Source organism: Sphaeramia orbicularis, chromosome 21, assembly GCF_902148855.1.
Source record: "Sphaeramia orbicularis chromosome 21, fSphaOr1.1, whole genome shotgun sequence".
Lineage (NCBI taxonomy): Eukaryota > Metazoa > Chordata > Actinopteri > Kurtiformes > Apogonidae > Sphaeramia > Sphaeramia orbicularis.
The window spans coordinates 30,249,617-30,272,098 of record NC_043977.1 but is presented as its reverse complement, the minus strand read 5'-3'; the positions used below and the strand labels follow the sequence as shown (position 1 = coordinate 30,272,098).

General features: G+C 39.2%; 1 protein-coding gene across 1 annotated transcript in view; it reads left to right on the top strand.

Moving 5' to 3' along the window:
- Positions 1-22,482, top strand: part of clybl (citrate lyase beta like) — a 61,632-nt gene that overhangs the window by 21,123 nt on the left and 18,027 nt on the right. Inside the window, exon 2 of the mRNA XM_030125518.1 lies at positions 11,366-11,579. Coding sequence (XP_029981378.1) covers positions 11,366-11,579 — 214 coding nt within the window. The remainder of the gene's footprint in view (positions 1-11,365; positions 11,580-22,482) is intronic.

Here is a 22,482-nt window from a genome sequence, read left to right as displayed (position 1 = left end):
TCAGTAATTAGCTTAATGGAAGTTGGTTTGACATCAAACGGCAACCTTCTATCTATTATGTAAATGTGAAGTAGTACCATTTGCCCAAAGTGTACTTACATGCAGAACTAATACTATTAATGCATTCATATCATGGAGGGTTATGTAACTGTGCTAACTGAGATGGAGAGTGCAGCCACCTTGCCAGTTTTAATGCATTCAGGCTTCATAGTGCAAGATAGTCACAGTGTTCTGGGTGGAGTGGTGGTGTAGGGGGGTCAAGATGGTATTGCGGTTTTTCCTGTGTGTGTGCCGCAGTGTCTGTTATGTTAGACTGGGCTGTATGTATCTACAGGGTGGGGAAGCAAAATTTACAATGAACATTTCGTTGTTTTTTCTCAGCAGGCACTACGTCAATTGTTTTGAAACCAAACATATATTGATGTCATAATCATATCTAACACTATTATCCATACCTTTTCAGAAACTTTGCCCATATGAGTAATCAGGAAAGCAAACATCAAAGAGTGTGATTTGCTGAATGCACTCGTCACACTAAAGGAGATTTCAAAAATAGTTGGAGTGTCCATAAAGACTGTTAATAATGTAAAGAAGAGAATGACTATGAGCAAAACTATTACAAGAAAGTCTGGAAGTGGAGGAAGCAACAAAAAACGTACCAAAGCTTTTATTAAAGCTCTCAAATCCAAAATCCTAAAGGATCCAACCAAATCCATGACAAAAATGGCAATTGAACTTGAGGTAGACAACAAGACCGTTAGAAATGCAGTAAAATATGTTTTGAAGATTTAAATTCTCATGACTTTCAATAAACTAATTGGTCATACAATGTCTTTGAATCCCTACCTCAAAATATTGTAAATTTTGCTTCCCCACCCTGTATACTCCATATGGCTTAGTCATAACTCCTTTAATCTTTAGTTATTCTGTGTAATTTTATATTAACTTTACATTACACTAAATTTTGATGTTAAGTTAATATCCAAGTGCAGTAAATATGTCATGTGACTGATGTATGATACTGCATGTATGCATTACTTGTCCCATGCAAAGTGTCCAAGAATGATTTTTCTAGTAAATACCTCTAAAGGCTACTTAAAAGTAAACACTAATCAATCATCCCTGGCTCACTGTCTCTCTTCTCTTTCTCCCTCTGCTGCCATTACAACAGACCCGCTGACATGAGTTGTGGGGAAATGACCCCACCTCTCCTCCGCCTCTTTTCTCTCGCGCACTGTAATCCTGACACCGAAAACCGCCCCTCAGAGAACAAGTGTCAGCCTCAGAATAGAGCGTGCAGTTGGTTCCCCCTTTTCCCCCTCTGGTTAGCATGTTACAGAGCGCTAATGTTGATGGAGGTGACAATTTACTACACAATGATCACAGTGATGGTGCTTGTACCAGTGCCTCACAGCCTTACTAAAGAGATAAGTGACTGATCTCAACACAACTGAGGCTGGGCAGATGACAGATAGGCACATAAAGGGACAGTTACTTTGGTAAGCATAGAGTAAGCTTGCCTACCAGATGTTCTGTAAGCTTTACATGTTGCATATTTGACTTGCTAATATCAGCACTATTTTTAGATGTTAAAGCTTTGAACCTTAATAGAGGCCTTATCATTTTATATGCATATACTGTATTTGCATAAGACACATCCCTATGTTAAGCGTTACTCTTTGAAAAATAATATTCAATCTGTAAAGCTAAAAAGGGCTAAATTTCCTTTTGCGACCAACTAGTGAAAATACCATTAGTTGTGCTGTACATGGTTCTTATTTGTACCACAGACTTGTAAGCAGCTAAGTGGACACACTTTTTCACCAGGCAAAAACAGAGTTAGTCACTCTGAAAAATAGGGGAAAATATTTTGTAGACACAACCTGAGGTATTGACCACCTCACATCCCCCACTGTCAGGTTGTGAAACAGCTCAAAAACATTTGCATGAAATAAATGAGAATCTCTCTCGTGTCCAGCCCTGCCACGGCCAAAGGTTTACTGCCGCAGATGCATGCTCCATCTGGCCCTGCTCTCCTCATAGCTACTCTTTAACCATTCATACACCATTGTAGTATGTGTTGGACTGTGGCTATTACTTGTAAGAGGAGTTTGGTTATAATTTGCCTTAGTTTACTGTCTTTTTTTGTTAACTCAATTTTGACCATCTTGTTAAATAAGCAGTCAGAACAATCCTAAAAGGGATCTATACTTCTTTTCTGATCCACTTGGGATTGTGGGGAAAACAGGGTTAAAGGAGGGTCAAGTGGTCTTCTATCCTGAGCAAACATGGACATAGTGACAGCCCTTGGGACAGCAAACCTTCACGAGAACCAGGCTGACTTGCCAACATTTTCCTTCTCTCTGCTACCACTGTGACCCCCCCTCACCCTGAGCCCAAGGCTGTGATCCTGCATAGCCGGCATAATGAAGCCATATAAGCCTGTTATTTGCTGCTTTACAGCTTGTTTTATGAAGGTGAGCTGACAAGCAGCTCCCAGAATGGTTCCTGTCACTTTAACAGACAGCATTACCAAGAGAAAAGAAGCGTTGGGGAGGGAGGGCAGGGCAGGCCGGAGAATGGACCGGGGTCTTTATGTTAGCCCTGCCAGGGCTTTGATGGGTAGAGGTCTGGCTGCAGGCTATCACTGGTACATTTTACGTCTTCCACCTTTTGTCATGGGGACATTATTGACGTTTGACCTATGTTCTTATTCCCACCTCCTCTTCACTAATCAATTACCACATCGATCCATTAATCAGACGGGGTGATGTCCAGTGAAAGGGCCAGTGGGTATGTGTGAAGAATTGTGGGATAGGCCTCGGGCTATGACGGAGGAGGGCCTTCGCCGGTGGAGTGTAGTGTTCAGCATTTAGCTTAACAACAAGTCCTAGTCCCAACTTTGAAGGCATTGTAGGCTGTATAAGTATATAACAAAAGCTAGGAGTTAGGAGCAGATTTCTTGAAGTCGCTTTTACAGGTCCTCTCCTATTCTTGTGTTGATTTTAAATAAAAGATAGCCATCAATGAAGCACACACACACTTCTATGTATGTGTAGCTATAATAGGAATAATATAATAGGAAATGAGAGGGAAAAAATAGCATGCAAGCCATCAGGGTGAAAATTGGCAGGAAGCAATATTATTAATGAATCATTACTTAGTGTGACTTCTGAAATACTGGCTTGAATATTAGCTACCACTACAGTCTGTCACTAAAAACAAGAACGCTTTTTGAATGAGAGCAAACATGTTTTTGTTCGTCTGGCTGTTTCCATGGAGGTTAGGCAGTAGCATAATTGTGTTTAGGGCACAAACAGAAATGGATCAGACACACAGACAGCCAACAGATCAAAACGGAAGCTGCGGGAGCGGAACCCACCATGCTTTGATTAGGTTTGGTTTGGTTTTGGTTTGGTATGTACACACTAAAGCCATCACCCCAGTCCGTCTCTGTCCTTGCCAAGTTGTTTGCCAAAACAGAAAAAAAGATTTGGGAAAGAAAGTTATAGAGGAAAGCTGTGGGTTGTTGTAACCCACCCCCCCTCAGCCTGACCAGGGTCCAGCAGACAGTCACCCAGCTCTTGTGGGTTTAGTGAATTGAGAAGACACTTCTTGTGTGGATTTTTCAATTCTTCAACATGTCATTTGGCTGGGAGTGCTATTGTCCCCTGCCCCTTTTCTCCCTGCTCCTTCTGCCGAGACGAGTCGTGTCATCCCCTCGTGATCAGCACTTTTGTTGCCTTTGTTTTTGGCCCTACCTCAGAAGTCCATCTTGTCTTTTATGTCCCTGCCTTTCATGCATAAGGGAACAGTTGTGGCCTGTTGTGGGGCTGTTCCACTGCATTTCCACCAGTGGGGTTTCCTTTCATTCTCTTCAAAGTACTACAATGGGGCTCTGAAGGCCTGAATGGCCATTGCAGAGTGCACAATCCTACAGAGCCCGCTCATTTTGTTTTGCCAGAGTCAATAAAAATGCTAAGTTAAAAGCTAACCCCCTTATGCCCTCTTCAAATGGAGTGACTTGTTTGACCTTTTTAAGCTTCCCTCTCAATTAACTTTTAATGATAAATTCATTGATTTTTTTTTTTCTCCTGTAACTGTAAAGTAAATACACTTTAACATAGTTTTTTGTCATTCTTGCAATTCATCAAACACATCTTGCTGGTACTATACAGCATGAACTAGACATGTGTACACACTGTGTGACTCTGATGGTAAGGACACTGAGAGAAATATGAAGTCATATAAAACAAGCAAACCAGCATGTAACTCTTGTGGATGACAGCTCTTATGTCCTTTACATGCTCACTTTTCCCTGTCCTGAATCCTAGATAGAGACATTTCCTTTTTTCTAAGGAGGAGTGGGATTTAACTATGTGGAGGGATGAGAAAAGAGAAGAAAAAAGTCCGCTGTCGTCTCTGGGCATTATAGCTGAGGCCTTGCATAAAAGCATTGTGTGCCGATTTGTGAGCCTGGAGAAAGCCAGGGACTTTGAGGAGGATTACAGGTAGACAGACATTGGCTGCTGAAGATAACCACCATGACTTCATCCTCATTGTGTAGATTAAGGCATAAAACCCAAACTAATGAGACAGGAAAGGGGGAGAAGACATTGATGGGAGGAGTAGGGGGCATTGTTGATGGCAAGGGACATTGTCAACGGAATTAGCTTTTTAAAGTGAGAAGAGGAAGATGTAGGTCCAGCAGTGATAAAATCGGAGGAAGTGAAAGAAAAAATATGCTCAGATCTCTGTGCTGAATGTTAAATGATAAAATTAAAAGAGAGGACATAGGGAGGAGTAAATTATATTACATGAGTGGAGATATTGCATTTTATGAAATTACCGGAACAGCATGCATGAATGTGTACCAGCTTGCAGCAAATTAAATGTGTTTGTTTTCTAGCATAATATACAGTCATCATCACAAATGTTAGTAGATCCAGTATGCTGTAAACTGTCCTGGTAAAACAGAGGCCTGTGCCTTGTAAACCCCAGCCACCAACTGATCTAATCTGAAAGGGAATGGATTGCTCACCCCTACCTTTAACTAGCTGCAGGGCAAGTTAAGAAAGCAGGAGTCAGAAAAGAGAAAAAGTTGAAGAAAAGTGTTTGATTTTTTTTTTCTTTTTCTGTCTTAGGTGTCTCTGGTTAATTTTTCAGCAATTCTCTGCCATCCAATTGTGTCCTCAGACCTGAGGCAGTGTTGAAAAAAAAAAAAAAAAACCAACACATACAGCATCACGCTGGGAAGAGGACCATGTGTGGGGAATGCCTTAGCCCTTTCTTCATTCTAAAAAACAGAAAGTGTCAGACAGACAGGTGGACATGAAGCTAGGTAAATATTGATGACTTTTTGACCATTTTATTTCCCACCTGCAGACAGCTCTCTCCAGACGGCAGGCCTGTTTATGCTTCAGCTCCATCGATTTCCTCCCTGCTCTTTATTCATTGTTATTTTCACCAAATTTAATCTGGAATCTTAAGCACCACAGACCTCAGAATATTGTTTGCATATTAAGAGGTAGCTGATTATCGTGAGGTAGAAACACAGATCTTTAATTTTGTGCATTTTAGACACAGCTTCTGTCTGCATCGCCATGCTGGAGATAATTGTGGAAATCTACATATTGAAGGGGAAGCTGTTGTCAGGGTCTGTTTTGGAGTGGGCTTCTTGTTATTCTCTGTAATTCATGTGGTAGGATGAATATTACCGCCTGAATTAGGCTATTACTGTGCCAGGTGGAGGCCAGGAGAGTTACAAGAAATGGTGATCATGTTACAATAATGAAGTAGTTACTACAGGCTTCCATAATGCAATATTCACCATCAGACCACAATAAATAGAAGTGTCATATTGTATTAGAATCATAAGACAAATTGAATATTTAATAAGGGATATTGTTGTAGTCTTCCCTGTTTCTGTAAAGTCAAATGAAATACTCTGCAGCTGAGATAGCCTCGTTTAACATGGTCTTCCTTTTTGGCTTGAGAAATATTGGTGCACCCGTCTACAGTCCATGACAGGGGATTTGGGAGATGAGGAGATAAAACTGCGGTAAAACAGGCAGACTATGGCAAAAGCATGCGTCAGTGACATTGTTGTCTCAGAGTAGTGAAGATAAGATGTGTAGTTCAAGGATGTGTAGTTCAAGGTGGATTCATTGTAGTTAGAGACTACAGAGACACTGACAGTGAGTGTCAGATCATCAGATGATATTCTGTTGGACTGAACATCAGTTGATAGCTCTGTACCAGTGAAAGGCTCTGTCAAAGATACTTTCTGGTGTTGAAGGAAGATGGATGCATATCAGAATTTTAAAAAGCCATACAAAGGAAGATGCACCTGAAAAGTTATCAAGTTAAGCCACTGATGACAATTACTTGCTAGGGGGTCTGGATAATGTATGTACATGTCTGAGGAATTAATTCTATGTCTAGGCTAACATAGAACTCCTCATGTTCTCTCCACATTCCACCCCTTAACTAGGCCTAAGTCTGCCACTGCTTCTGAGCTAATGAAAACCAGTCCCATCCGGCACCATATAAAGCCCCTAACACACACTTACCTCTGATCTCATACCAGTAAATGCTGTCACTATGGCCTGAGCCCAGTACTTTACAGCTGGTAGTATAACCACACAATGGTATGTTATCATAACCTTTCATGTTGAAAGACAGACAAGAAAAAGTAGCGAATTGGCAATATAGGTGCATACTGCACTTTGGGGACTCTTAAATATACCGTTGTCCACAAAGTTGGAATAATTTTGTTTTCAGACACATTTGTCTTTTTATTCCTTTATAGGTCTACACATCAGTAATCACCAGAGTCCCAGTTACACTTTATCTATCAAGAATAAATCACATTGTCACATTAATTTCATGAGAAGAGGTAAAAATATTTTATTACAACTTCATGGGCAATAGTGTATATAAAATACACGCATATTGTAAAGAGGAAATGTCTGCCAGATATAGGATGAGGTAAATTAAAATGTCCATATTGCTTGTTGTCAATGAGGTGATGTCTGTAATAATGACTTAATAGAGGTCAACTTGGTGTTCTACACTTATATTGCTAGGAGAGCTTTTAATTGTCTCACCTGCAGCATCTGAATATGACAAGTCTATTCTCACTGTTGTCTTTCATCCTAGGTTATTTCCTCAACTGTATTCATTTATTTTATTGTTGAAGTCAGATCTGATGTTTGTCCATGAAAGAGTATCCAAAAAGGGGTCTATCTGGATGAAGTGTAAAGGTAGAAAAATAAAACAAGTAGCCTAAATAAACAACAAACAAGACTCGTATAATAATAATCCCTCTCAATCATCACTCCTGACCCTCTAGAAGTGTGTGATACTGTATTCACCTGCAGAGACCCTGCATCCTGTCTGTTTTCTAATATTTACCTTTAGTACCATGATCCATCTGTCTCCATCTCTGTCCTCCTTGAAGACAGTTTGCATCTAGATCTGCACTAGCAGTTTTTTAAAGAATTGACACTTTTAACACTTGTGTAACACTGAAGTGAAAGCACATCACACACACACTGAAAGGGCAGTATCTATCTGTATGATCAATTTCTTGCTGATCTGGAATAGTAACCTGTACATGAGCACATTGTCATTTCATTTCTCAGTCCATCATATTTGATGGACATTCCTAATGTCAGTTTTGAACATAACTTCAGATTTGGCATTTACGCTCAGTATTCATTCCATTTTCATATACGACCTTTTCATCTACAATCTGATAATAGAACTAACGGTACTGACACTGACATGACATCCAGTCTATGCAAAGTCACTTGAAAACAACTGATGATAGAAAAATTATTTCAAATCCTGGGAGTTTGTGTTAATGGTTTTAACACATGTACAGTGTTTCTTTTAGTGTATTCACAATCTCGTGGAGTTCTGGTGTAGTATGGTGAATATGATACAAGGGCAGAGGGTCTACAATTTCTGATGGTCCAGTTTCCTTGTATATGCTGTGTTTGGGACATGTTTGTGGACCATTGAGGAGTATGTTGGAACCTCCAGATATCAGCATCGCACAGCGTTCATTGTGCTCTCCTATCTTACTGCACACTTAGTGTGACACAGTTCTGTCTGAGAGACACAACTCTGGGCAAAGCACACACAGATACCTTGCAGCCTGTTGTCTAAGTAACTGCTGGTCAAATGTTCAGAGCAAACAGGAGGTGGAGGAATGGGACCAAGCATGTGCATTGGTTGTATTCTCTAAAACAGTGGTGTCAAATATACGACCTGCGGGCCAAAACCGCCCCACCAAATGTTACAATCTGGCCCACTGGATGAATCTGCAAAATGTACACTGTAAATAACAGTCAGGGAGTCAAACTCATTCTGGTCAGGGGCCACATACAGCCCAATTTGTTTAGACCAGTAAAATAATAGTATAACCTGTAGGCTAAATAATGACAACTTCAATTTTTCTCTTTGGTTTAATGTGAAAAAGTGAAAATGAGAAGATTTTTCAATAAACTAACAAAAATCCTTTCACAATAAAATGTGAAAAACAGTATGAACAAGTATGAACAACCTAAAATGTCTTAAGAAAAATAATTGCAATTTTTCACAATATAGGTTAATAGACCTACTGTGATCTAAAGCTTGTGTTAATAATAAGCTGAGACATAATTTTGTTGTAATTGCACTCATTTTTCTTAAGATATTTCTACAGAGTTGTCCTGGTTATTCACATTTTCATTATGTTATTCATTTCATTATGTTATGTTAGCATGGTCCAAACCACTTGAGATCCCATTGGGCAGTATGTGGTCCCTGAACTAAAATGAGGTTGACACTCCTGCTCCAGAATCTTCCCATAGATTTCTGCCATGTTGCGACTATATTTATGTGTTCTTTAAATCATACTCACAGTGACGCAATTAAAAGATAGTTTATTGTTCTATTATTTCTTTTCAATTTAAACAGTTCTGCTTGCAAATTTAAGTGAGAACTGTAACTTTATTCCATTTTTAATAAACTATAAGGCAACCATTTCCATTTTTATATTAGCCATTTAAGTAGCCACTTAAAATGCTTTTAAATTTTCCCCCATGGGCATGCACAGAATAGACTGATTTGATTTAGCATTGAATAGCCTCCTCTTGCCCCCCTGCCATTCACTCCCACCCTTTTCCATTTTAATTTTGCCGTTTGCATTATTTCCTCTCTTGCCCATTAATTTTGGCACTAGCTTTCTCCCCTAAGATACTCCCTGTTTCACAAAGAGACGCAATTTTCATACAGTCAAGCTTTCAACCTCCGCTTCATTTTCTCCTAAAGTCTTTTGAGACTGCTGTTACCTGTCTAAATGCCGGAGTGTTGAAAATATCCTGCTGAGGCTCTATACCTGAAAGCACTGGAATGGGGGAAGCAACCTGAATTGGTTTCAACTGCCTGTTACAACCACATTCACAACCAACATCTCAGTGCAGATTTGGCCTGATTGGGACTGGAGGGCATCTAGAGGCGTAGTTGACAGGATTAAGTGGCTATTGAAGTGACTTTAGCTCCTTAACCTCCAAAAGACAAGAAAAGAGAATAATACCCCTCTTTTAACCGACGGAATATCCCACCTCTTCCTTGCTGTCTTTTGTCCTCCTCAGGCAAAGAAGAGCACTGTCTAAAAATATGATTCCTTGAAGGGTTTCTAAAACCCAGTGAGACTCAGTTGTGGGAGATACAGTTTCTCACTGTAATTAGATATATCCGATCCTGAACATCTAGCTCTTAATTAAGCCCAGTTGTTTTAAAAGCCAGATTGACAGAACAAATAATTAAGTCGTGTGCACAATGATTATGATTATCGGTGTGTGCACAGTTGTGTGGGTGTGTGGCTATGGGAGGGGGGGGCATTAGCCAGTTTTACTGTGTATGTTTGTGGGCATGTGAAGGTAGGAGATGTGGTCATAAACATGTCAACAACTGGCCAATGTTGTTACATGTTACATGTAAATTATTGATATTTCAAGGTTAATATGTTGTATTGCATGAATAGAATGACACATTTTTGCTTTTATTTTGTCACATGATACACAAATATCTTCTGTATCTTATGCTTGTCTTTGTATGCTTGGTGCATCTCACTGAAAAGCTTGTCATGTAAATGGCATCAGAGCAGCTGTGTTCTGAAACAAGAGCGGGCTTTCCATTTGTAATGGAGCATGTTGTCACATTCTTGCAAACTTCAATGTATATGCTCATCTGTTTTCTCACTACTTTTCCATTGGCCCTCAAATTGCGCAAATATAGCTTGTACATAAAAATTTGCCTAATGGGAAAAAAGACAATGTCGCCCAAAATTCTCACTTTTCAATGAAAAGTTTTTGCGCTGGCAAGAGGAGGTTTTTGGGGCGTAGCGAAATTGGTATATATGCAAAACAGCAATGGAAAGATCTTTTTCCACAACTAGAGTCATGTGAATAAAAAGCAGATGTTGATGGATGTTACAACAAGCAAAAAAGAGTTTTAAAGAAACATGGTGCGGTATGTGTGGACACACCAGGAAACCAAGTCATTTTTTAATTTAGTATGAGATAGAAGGGTAATGTATACTAATAATAATGAATATATCTGTAAATCAACATGACATTTATGTTTGTCTCCATGTTTATGGAATTACTTTTTGTGTCATCTCGCGATAATAAATAGACAAATCATCACATTTGTGATTTAATGGAAAAAACAACAATACACTCTTCTGTTTTTTTCAACTTTTAGTAAATATTGGTGAAGTTTTACACAGATGTCCAATGGAAAAGCCACTACTGTGTGCTTAAATAAAGGGGGCATGAGATATGTGCATGTAGTAATGTGCAAAATGTACTGAAAAATAAATAAGATGAATTGGCCACGATTATTGGCAGCTAAAAGTTTCCCATACTCAGCTTTACCACTTTAAAAGTTGCCATTCTTTTTTCACATTTTATGCTCTGCCTAGATATTCAGCAGTGTGTCAGCATTAGCATATGAGTGGCTGAGTGTTTGGGTGAGTTTGTTCCCAACAAGAGTGTCAAAATGCAGGTTAATGTCTCTGATTCACTTCAATAGACAGCTGAAGGGCAAACGGAACACCCAAAACAAAACCCTCCCAAACTTTCACTCTGTTCTGGAGGAAGTGACCTTCTTACTTATTTTTATGTATAATTTAAACTCTGCATTTATATTATGAATACAAATGCAGTAACAGTTTAATTATTCGTTGCCCTTAGCCCTTTATTAATGCTGTGATATACTATATGTACCAAGTGTGGGTTTTTTTTTTTCTGCACGTACATGTCTGTGTGCCAATGTGTGCTGATGTATACATATATATTTGTGTTGACAGGCACAACGGTTGGCTCTTGCCTCCAGTCTGGCAGTTGCACACTGAAGGATGGCGTCATCACCATCACTCTGCTGGCCCCTCGCTGCGCTACATACCTCGCAGGGCAGTCCTCTACTGCCCTGGAAATGATGAGCGAAAATTGAGGAAACTAGCCTCACTGGATGTCGACTGTGCTGTCTTAGACTGTGAAGATGGAGTAGCCCTCAGCAAAAAGGTACACAGATGCACATATATAAAGGAACCACAGCTTGGTATGAACAGGTCAGCAAACAGCCCACAAACACACATGCAACAGCTGTGCAATGCTGAATGATTTCAACACCATCTTCCTCCTTCAGACAGGTGCTTGCTCTTAATCACTGAAAGGAAAACTACCTAAGTGAGATGTTTAAAACAAGCACATTTCACCCCATTATAATGGTATAAAGGCAGTGGTTCCCCCCTATCAGAGTCTTTTAAAACAAGGTGACCATGTCCCACTGGGCAAAGCAGCGGGAAAGCACCAGATGCAGCAGGTTAAAAGCATTCTCTTCCCGCCCACACAACCTCCCCATTGGCTCTGCTGAACTGCCCATGAAATTGTGATTGGAGAGTAGGATAAAGAAGAGGCCCGGGTAAAAAGTTAACTAACAAAGGTTTTTAAGTCATGATAATAAAGATGATTGATATGGCTGGAGGCTGTTCCTGTAGTAGACAAAGACAATGAGATGATGACCTGTGTGACTGACAGGCTAAAACTGTGACCCTGCAATGGTGTCGGTGGATGTCAAAGCTTCAGTCTTTATTATGTGTTAGAAATGTGAAGAGGAATGTAGCACTGAAGTACCCATTCAGGCTTGTGAAGTATTCAGACACTCAACTCTTGAGCTGTCACAAGCTGACAGCTCCATGTCTCTATCTGATTTCAACTAAAACACCCTGTTTTCCAACGCATTCATTTCACATGAAATCGGAATTTTTGTAGTTATGCTGTGGTGCATTTTGAACACAATATGATTTTTATTTGTTTTTTCAATTTTTTTTTTTTTACAATATAGTTACTTTATGGCAGTGGTTCCCAACCTTTTTTTGCCTCGTGACCCCATTTTAACATCACAAGTTTCTGCCGACCCCAGACGTTCAAAACAGAGGCTTTTTTTTTTTTTTTTTGCTAAAACTAATTTGTTTTTGATCATGTAGTAGTTTGCTATACTATGTTGCAAATAAATGTTTATTTTAGACAACATTTAGTCTATATAATGTATATTATTATGGATGGAGGCAGAAAAGCCAGGTGTAGGTTACTGCACAAAGTGAGAATTTTATTTTCCTTGGTCAGGATATGTACAGTCAGTCCAGCTTGTATTTACAAGGCTGACAATTAATACTGAACAAACAATAACTCAAACTATGAATTATGAAAGAGCTGTGTTGTGGAGGCGTAAACGACAAAGAAATTTGTGGAGAATAGATTGGTTGTCAGTCAGGCCTTCCTTTATTGTGCACAAGTGAGAAACTGACAAACGAAGCTTCGCCCTCTGTCAGAAGTCAGTTCTACCTAATACAGAAAATCAGTCTAACTTATAGAGGCTGTGCTAAGCTTACATGGGATTGGTTAATATAAAATGTGACGTATGATGCTTTTGCTAAGTAAAAGAAAGAATGTCACATGGACACAGGACAGAATGTAAGACCTTGGAGTCATTCTGGGAAGTTAGGGAAAGTAACTCTTTGCTGAATTCCAGAACTGAGAGAGCTCATGCTCTGCTATGGGCTAAAAGGTCAAAATGTAAGTTGTGCTATCTTTAGAGATAAAGTAGCTTACAATATGCAGAATTGAGAAGCTGACTGAGAGAAACATTCATGTTTTGAAGGACACAGGTGTCTGACAAACTAACAGTTGTGAGGAGCCAGGAAAAGAAAACTTATGGTCATCATTAAGCGTTAAAATCAGTATTAACAGCTGCAGCATCTGAAACCGACCACAATGAACATTTGAAAGATAAACAGTACCACAGTGCTTCAGTTTCAGCTTCAGCGTCATAGTTTGTTCTGTCTTTTATGTATTGGGATTCTCTCTCTCAACTCACCGTATATTTTTATTAGTACATTTTTTTAAATGAATTACTAGACATATCAGGCAACCCCATTTGAATTCCAGGCAACCCAACATAGGGTCCCGACCCCAAGGTTGAAAAACAGTGCTTTATGGAGTGTACCTGGAGAAGACCTCATGGTATGTGGTGTTGTCTTGTACATTTAATGTCCAGAATAATGCCACTTAACAGGCTTGCAACTCAAATTGCCAGAGTTAAAATGTCAAACATACTGGCAATAAATTCTGGAAACCAGAGTACAATGGTTATAGTTAAGCATGCCATTGTTTTCTCTGTCTTCAATCTAGTTATGTACAAATACATGTTACACAACATACAAAGCAGGACTGATTTCAAGCAGTTTTGGCTTAGAAGTCTGGCACAGTGTGCAAAAAACCTGCGACCCATTATGTGTTTGCACTGTCATACTGTGTAATATAAAAATTAGTTATTTACTCAATAATATAATGCACTATTCCCACTGGCACCCTTTCTTCACATCCCACACACAATTGGAAATCCATGGGGGTTGTTGTGTATTACACAGTACCTTCCCTTAAGATGAGATTTTTTTCCTTACTGGATAAGTGGTGCTTCTGTTAGATCTATGTGTTCAGGCTGTGAGGAAGACATGAGATTTACAATAATTGAATGTTATTTATTGTCAATTATTAGTAACTTTATTATATTATGTTAGTATTAGCAGAATTTTCTTTCATTTAGCTTATGCAACATCTATAATAACTGTGTATTCAAGCAGCTAATTTAAGTAACACCAACTGAATATCTTATTCTTATCTGCTGTGTGGTGTAGAAGAGTACAGGCAGTATGCTTGGATCTGGTTACATGTGTTTTACTTCATACATTCATGCTTATCAGTGATATCGTGGGTGTCAATGAGGTGGATCTTGTCAGATGAGGCACATTTAACCAGACTCGTACTGCTTTTAATGGTGCGTTAATGTAATATTGTTATGTTATGCCATTACACATTGCTCCGTATAATAATGAATATTATCTGATGAGTTTGAGAAGTATCACCGATTTACTTCATTGATTGTTTACGATTGCTAAAGATAATCTTTAATGCAGTCACATTTCTCTGAGCTTTTTATTATATACTCACTCATAACTAACTTTCCTCTTATTGGAAGACAGTGCCATTAGATAAGTCTCTTAATGCACTAACACCAATATTGACCTGATGTAGTATTTTTCCCCCCTAACACAAATTTGGTAATGGTAAGTCTGTAAATATCTTCAATAACGTTTTATGAACTCTATTATCCCTACCCTTTCTTTGTAATGCCATTTAAGATCTGTGGTGGAACTGAATTTTAAGTGGCTTTTAGGACGGCTTTGTGTTCTGTGCTTGCACTGACAACTTCTAGTGGATGTTGTAGCTGCAATTTTATTCACCATGACAACAGCACAGTTGGATCTGCGTGTTTGCCAAGAGATGCCAGGCCTTAAAAATGTTTTTTTAATGCATGTCTGGCACTTTTTAGTGAAAGATAATGAGAGTGAAGGGCAGACTGGGCTCACTACATGGGATGCTGAGCCCCTGTTTGAGTGAAAGCGACAATGGGTCAGGTGACACGTGAACTCAGTTAACGGGTATGCATGGGTACACCTTAAATGGGGCTACTGCCCTACCGCTCTCCTATTATGTGTTCGTTAATGTATTCTTTTCATTATCTGCCACCTTCACCTTATAACAGGGAAAGATATTCATGACAAAAAGTTACAGGCAAAGAAGAGCCAAGGAGATGACAGAGTAAAGGGTAGGAGCCACCTAGAGCTCGCTAACTGTCACCACAGACCCAGAGGGGAGAGGAGTAGGAGAGAGGGGAGGGAAGACAAGGCTGACTGCTCTAACACTCTTACACATATCATCATATCTGTATGATCAGTGGGGTGGAGGAAAAGGGAGGGCAGGTTGAAACCCCAGAGCGGAACTGACGGCTACACCTGTCCTCTCTCCTCCTCTCTCCCTCGCCGCCTTGTTCTTTCGTTGTTTCGCTCTCTCGCTCGTCTCTCCTTTACAGGGTCCTCAGGGTTAAGATTGTTTATCTCTCCCTCTCATGTTTTCTCTCTGTCTCTTAGCGCCCTATGGTCCAGTATTCCTCCCGGTGTTTCTCTCTCTCTCTTTTCCCCACATGGGTCCCTCCATCCTCCCTGACTCCCCCCTGTCTCCCTGCCGTAGAGATTCTCTCCTAATCCCTGGAAGTTTGGAACTAATGAACTAACTGCTGAGCCGCTGCCACGGAGCTTGGTCCCAAACTATACTGTACTTCACACTCGATTTCCTCTCCAGATGGCATGGTGGCGCGGCCGACACGGCGGGGAGCACCTCTTACACACCAGCACGCGCCTGCAAATGCACAGAGGCACACAAGACATGCAGAACAAAAATATGCACACATGTGCTGGCTTGACAGATAGACAAAAATACATGCACACTAACACCTGGTTAAAAGACTTACTGTAAATCATAATGTAAATAGTAATTTAATAACAGCCCTAACCTTGTTTTCATAGCCTGAATTTTACGTCATCTAGCACAGGGTGTGGACTGTTTTTCAAGTCTAAAATATATTGTTGTTTAAAGATTCAGGGTTTAGTATGTACGATGTTTGGGGATCTAAGTGCAGATATGGAATATAATATTCACAGTATGTTTTCATTAAAATTGTTGTGTGTTTCTTTCCTTACAATGAGCCATTTATATCTACAGAGGGAGCTGGTCCTCTTCCTCGGAGTCCACCATGTCGCACTGCCATGTTTGTACAGTAGCCCAAATTGGACAAGCCAAACACCGATTTTCAGCAAAAAACAATGACATTTTTGCATTGCCCATCATCTAGCCTTTACAGATGTATTAATATAAAAATTAGAGTCTTAAACCAGCATACATTTTCCATGATTAATACCAGTGGCGGCTGGTGAAATTATTTTTTGTTGGGGTGCAGTATGTCAATTTCCAGATGCACTATAACCCCGTATCACCACTAGGATACAACAACGCACATGCACTATTTTAAAATATTAATTTAGATGAAAATTTAAATACGCAGTATGTGTTTTCAGTCACTTATTTATATGTAAATTTCACCCATGTATCTTTCAAACATGCACATTTTTCCATGACTCTCTTGTTAAAGTCAGGCATGTCTCTGACAAGTGTCTTTTCCACTGATAATATGGACAGTGCATTTAGACCAGGGGTGAAGGTAGTGTGGGTAGATTTCATGGCATTAAAATGTAGAAGTTAATCTACTGATTAAGCAGCTGTTACTGCTCCAGCCAGGACTCAGTCTCTGGTCTGCCTCATGAAAGTCAGTGGTGTTGACCACTGAGCTATCCAGCCAATGTAATGTGTCCCAGTAATATTCCCTACTGAGCTTGTATTTCTGAGGAAGGTTTTGATTCTTTTGTGGGATGTGTTTACTCCTGTGGGTGGTGCTTGGGCGCAATTTTTTTTTGCGGCCTGAGGCTCTCTTATCTCTTGTATTTAGGGGGGTCTACTGCGCATGCACCATTTATGAGAGTCTGTTATGGTAAATGAGAGCCCTCCAGGGCAGATTTCTGTGCACCAAAGAGGAAACGTGTCATGTGACATGACTGCTCACTTGCCTTAAACAACTGAAAAAAATTTTAAATTACACTTGAATGCAGATTATACATGGTACTAACTGGCTGTGTCATGTATAGCTCATTTATTTAAATGTTCATGTTTTTGTAAAATTATTTTATGTGATTCCTATAATCTTATCTTCTTCTCCATGTGAGACAGGTGAGGCAGAAACCTAGCGCCCTCTATTGATAAGTCACCACTGATTAATACAGTAAATGTTGATGTAGAGTTCTTGTTAACAACGTGATATGAAGATGATATGAGAATTTAAAATATCTCCCCATTATTAAACTGTTGTACAGGCTTGTCTGTCAAATAAATAGGACTATACTTATAGGTTATAGTTAAAGGCTGAATAGGTATGTTAATTAATTTCTACATACTTCTGTGTTCTCTAAGGAGCTGGTTGGTAGCGCTGTTAGCCGACCCCTTTTTTAGCTAATATTGGTTAAGTTTTGCTATTGAAGAAGAGCAAAAGAGGCATTAGGTGCATTACCATAAATGTACTTAATGCAGTACATTTTGAACACTGGGAAAAAAACAACCTTTTTTTCAGCAAAAGATTAAATGTGTACAGCAAAATTGGAAATGACTTTATATATATATCTATATCTATATCTATATATATCTATATCTATATCTATATCTATATATATCTATATATATATATATATATATATATATATATATATATATATATATATATATATATGTGTGTGTATGTATGTGTGTGTATGTATGTGTATGTATGTATGTATGTATATATGTATATATATGTATATGTATATATGTATGTATGTCAGTAGTCACCAGTAGAGACTCCGATCGTAGTCTCTACCAGTAGAAACTCCGATCACAGTCTCTACTGGTAGAAACTCCGATCTGAACCCTAACCCTAACCCTAACCCTTCTACTGGCAGGATCGGAGTTTCTACCAGTAGAGACTGTGATCGGAGTTTCTACTGGTAGAGACTACGATCGGAGTCTTTACTGGTAGAATCGCCGATTCTACCAGATCGCAGTCTCTACCCTTACATGCATATAATAAATGCTGAGCAAGCTTTTATCTCATGACTGATCAGCTGTTTGATACATCTTCCCAGATATATGCCATATGCCATTTTAGATGAAAAACAACAAAATGCTCTTCTTTGTCTACTTTGTTTCTTACAGCCATGTGTGACATAGCCTACAGTGCCATCTTCTGGTGACACAACACATCCTGGATGATTTGCTCCAAATGCAATTTTTTTGTTTTTATGACTTCTCAAATGTTTACTGGAAATTTACTTAACATTTAATGGACACGCAGGTAGTAAGACACTCAGTGGCAAGAAAAAGATTTTCACTGAAAATGTGGCCCAAGTCCTCCACATAGAAATCAGTCTGCGGGGGCTTATAAATATAGGCATCCAAAACAGCTGGGGAAGTTGCACATGGGTGTGATCTGTTCACACATTCTAAGTGGGGAAAAAAAAGATTAAAGTTACAGGAGCTGGAATCAGAGGAAAAATGCGAAAATAATCAACTTCCCCGTACAGCTTTCTCTTGTCTGTCCAAAAGGCTACATGTAAATAAACATACCTAACAGTTTCACCCTGCTGTGGAAAAATGAACCCACTTTTCCAAGCTTTTGCATAAAGACATGGAGCAGAGCAGTCACATCTGTCTGACTCTTGTCAGTTCTCTTGAATTACAATATACTGCAAAATAATAGTGAAACTATTGAGCATTGAAGCTTTACAATCACTATTTCACAATCACTAAGACGCTACGACAGAGGGTTTTTTTTGTTTTTAAGATGCAATTCTTTTCTCAAACTGTACACAAAACCTAGAAATTACATTCACAAAATCTTCTGGCAAAATCAAACAGTTGCTTCAAAATCATTTTACCTGGACCCAACAGCAAACAATGCTTTGAGATTACACACACAGCAGTCATTACACAACACACTGCTAAAAGGTAAACACTGCCTCCAGTGTATGCAGAACATTTATTACATACTATTTTATGATCATAAAACAAACCTGTATATGAAAAACACATGCCTTTTAAACACTCCAAAATCTTCAAACTTGAATTGATGAAAAATGCATTCCACTGTGTCGGAACAGAGGACTTCCACTGGCATGTTGGCCAAATATTTTTCTCCTTCCTTTCTCCTTCTGGTCTTTGCCAAATCGAACCCTTCCGCATCTACAAAAAATGTATTCATAGATTCCTTCCGTGGAATCCAGTTCAAACATTCAGTGTACAGCAACAGTAATCTGGTATGGATTTGTACTGCAAGCATCAGCACAGAAAGTATGTGACTTTACACTTACATGTTCATACAAAACTGTAACTTTTTCCACCCTTTCTGAGTTTCTCTCAAAGGGCACTTTGTGCACTTACTTCATGTCTGTTGTGTTAGAGGACATGGCCAATAGTAGAAAGGCTGACAGTCTCTGTATTTGCTCTGGTATCATTTGAAACAATTGTGTTCGGTTTTGAGTTGTTGTGTCTGATTGATGACAACAGTGCTATGTTTGTGTCTAACTTTTGCAGCCTGTTTTCACTATTTTACAGCTCATGTGCATCACAGTGAGAATGTGTTTTAGAGAGTGCAAATGTGTGTAGAGATTTGCAAATGTGTGATACAGCTTTTCAAATCATGTCTAACTATGTGAGTCAACTTAAGGTTGTGCCAAAGGGGTGATTGATTTGATAAATGGATTATACTGCTGGGCAGTTGGATTGAAGCCTGTAATACCATGTGATACATATTTAAATATTAAATCATAAAGTAATAAATACAGTAGTAATAATTACACACTGATGTAAAGGGGCACCGAAATACCAAAAATAGCAGGATGGGTGCAGTTCAATGGTGTAACAAATCCATACAGCTTAGCAATTGCAGCAACATATAAAGATTAATTCAGACTTGACAAAGACAGTACATATTATGGAGCTATAATATTTGCTTGCATATACAGTGAAGTTTTGAATCCATGAAGTAAACTTTATGTCATGCTAATGGCCACCGTTAACCATCATCTCTCCTTTATTGTGGCTGACACATGACATATTACTTTTTCTGGTGGTAGCGCTGTCAATATATGAGCTATGGTCTATGCATGAACTGTGTCTGACACCGGAGATTTTCAACTTAACATAAATTATGCAGCCAACTGTCAACTGCTGCACGACCTCAGTTCAATGCTCACTGTATTATTCCAGAGGACACTTAAAGATCTGCTCTCCATTTAAGTGGATTCAAATGACTAAGCTCTTGACAGAAAGAGCTCTTGGGAAATAATTTTAGCCAGTTGAATTATGAATACTGAATATTTCTATTTAGTGAGTGGAAGTATGTGTGTTTACATCCTTGCATATACATGTACATGTGTGTGTCTGTGCGCTGTGTGTATACTTGTGTGCTCAACACCTTAGAGGACCCAGGAGACATGAGAGAAACTCCCAGTCAGGCTGCCAAGACCCACACATGGGACGTGAGCCGCTCAGCCATAAAATAGACCCTGTCCCAGCCAGATCAGAAAGACCCTCCATTCCAAACCTTACTGTCTGTCACGTTGTATGTGTGTGTGTGTTAGGTGTCATGTGTCAGGTATCGATTGGAGCCCTCTGGGAGGGTATGATAGGTGAACATGAGGTCAGGGTGCAGAGAGGAGTGATGACAGCAATGTGATTAGCATTCACCAGTTAGAAGCATGTAGAGAGAGGATTAAAAAGGGCTAAATGTTTGAATAGTACCTCATGTGTCTTCATTTTTAATTTTATTACAGTCGTGCTTTCTTGGATCATTTCATTATCTTTTATGTCGGTATAGTTGCTTCAGGTCTAGTGTGTTAACGCAGAGAAAAGGATTGGAAAATGCTGAAACACAGAACAGAGAGGTCCTCTCTCGCTCTCTCATTATCCTGTTACACTTTGGTGTTTTTACTGGCAGAGCCACAAGCCTGCACCTCTCTTTGCTACGTGGGCTGAGTAACACACCAAAGCTTGGAAAGTAATCCCAGTAGATGAAGTGATGATAGAGTAGAGGAAAATATGATAGAATGAGAAGAACAGGAGAGGAATGCAGCAGATGTGGGTAAAAAATAAGCAAAGCTTTATGTCTCAATTTGCAAGAAGCACACCGAGTTTGAATCATCTCTGTAGATGTCTGGAAAAACTGGTTTCCCACCTCGCTCTTACCAGCTAAGTATCACCATTAAAAGTTACAAAAAGTCACATGAACTGTATGTATTGCTTGTTGTACAATAATTTCTTACAATTATTAATGTGACAGTATCAGAGTACCGATTCAGTTATTAATCTCATTTATGAAGTAATTAATGATTAACCAGAAGGAGGTCAAATGTGTGCTTCAGTTTTAAAGGGACTTCAGAATAAGACCTAAATAGATTTGAGGAAATGTGACAGACATCCTTTAACAGGAAAATATGCAAGATTTCCTTTGAAAGCAAAACACTGAAACATATACAATGATAATTCCTTTCATTTAACTTTTATGATTGAGAGGGTAGTTTATTTACCTGCAGTCACACTGTCTTCTGCATGTGTTTTTACAATATTTCCTCATTTTACTGTGCTTTGGACATTTCTGCTCTTATTTGTGACCCCCAGTCAAATACAGCACAGACACTATGTAGAAATATTGCCAGTAATAGTGTCCAGTAGCATTGTTGTCTCCGTGTGCTCTACTGCATGTCTGTAAATCTGTTCCAAAATACTGTCTATGGCCTCTCTGAATCTTGTTCTTTAATGTTTTCACTCAGAACCTCCCTGTATGGTTGTGCAAATGCATATTCATTTGTGCTTTACATTGTAACTGCTGTGAAACAATTTCAGTCCAGTTTCATTTATTAACATGCAATGTATAATATTGTGTTTCCCCATTTATGACTTTGTTGCTTTACAATGGCTTTCTTTAGAAAATTTGTAGCATATGCAACAGTGTATTCGGCAGTGAGCCGTGCACCTGTGATTCGCATGGTTAATTTTCAAAAAGCTTGGCCAAAAAAATAGTGCATAGCTTGCTCAAAGCCGTGCTAATTATCAATATATGGTTCTCTTACCTTGTTACAGGTATTACCATGTCGAAATACAAGCGGTTGAACTATTAGTGTTTCTCAACAGGGGCGGTACCCCACATGAAGACCCTGTGTAAGCAAATTTGTTTTCGGCTGAGAATACTGTACACCCACCCCTGGTCCAAAATTTTTGGGGGACGGGGGGGCAACAGGAGGCCCCTGATACCGTTGTGCTATGCACATCGCTTTTACACCTGCCAGAATATTACACACCCTGTTTTTCTGTTTTTTTTTTTTTGATTGATTGTTTGTTTCCTTACACACCCTGTTCCTTCATTTCTGCCTAATATACTGACGTGCAA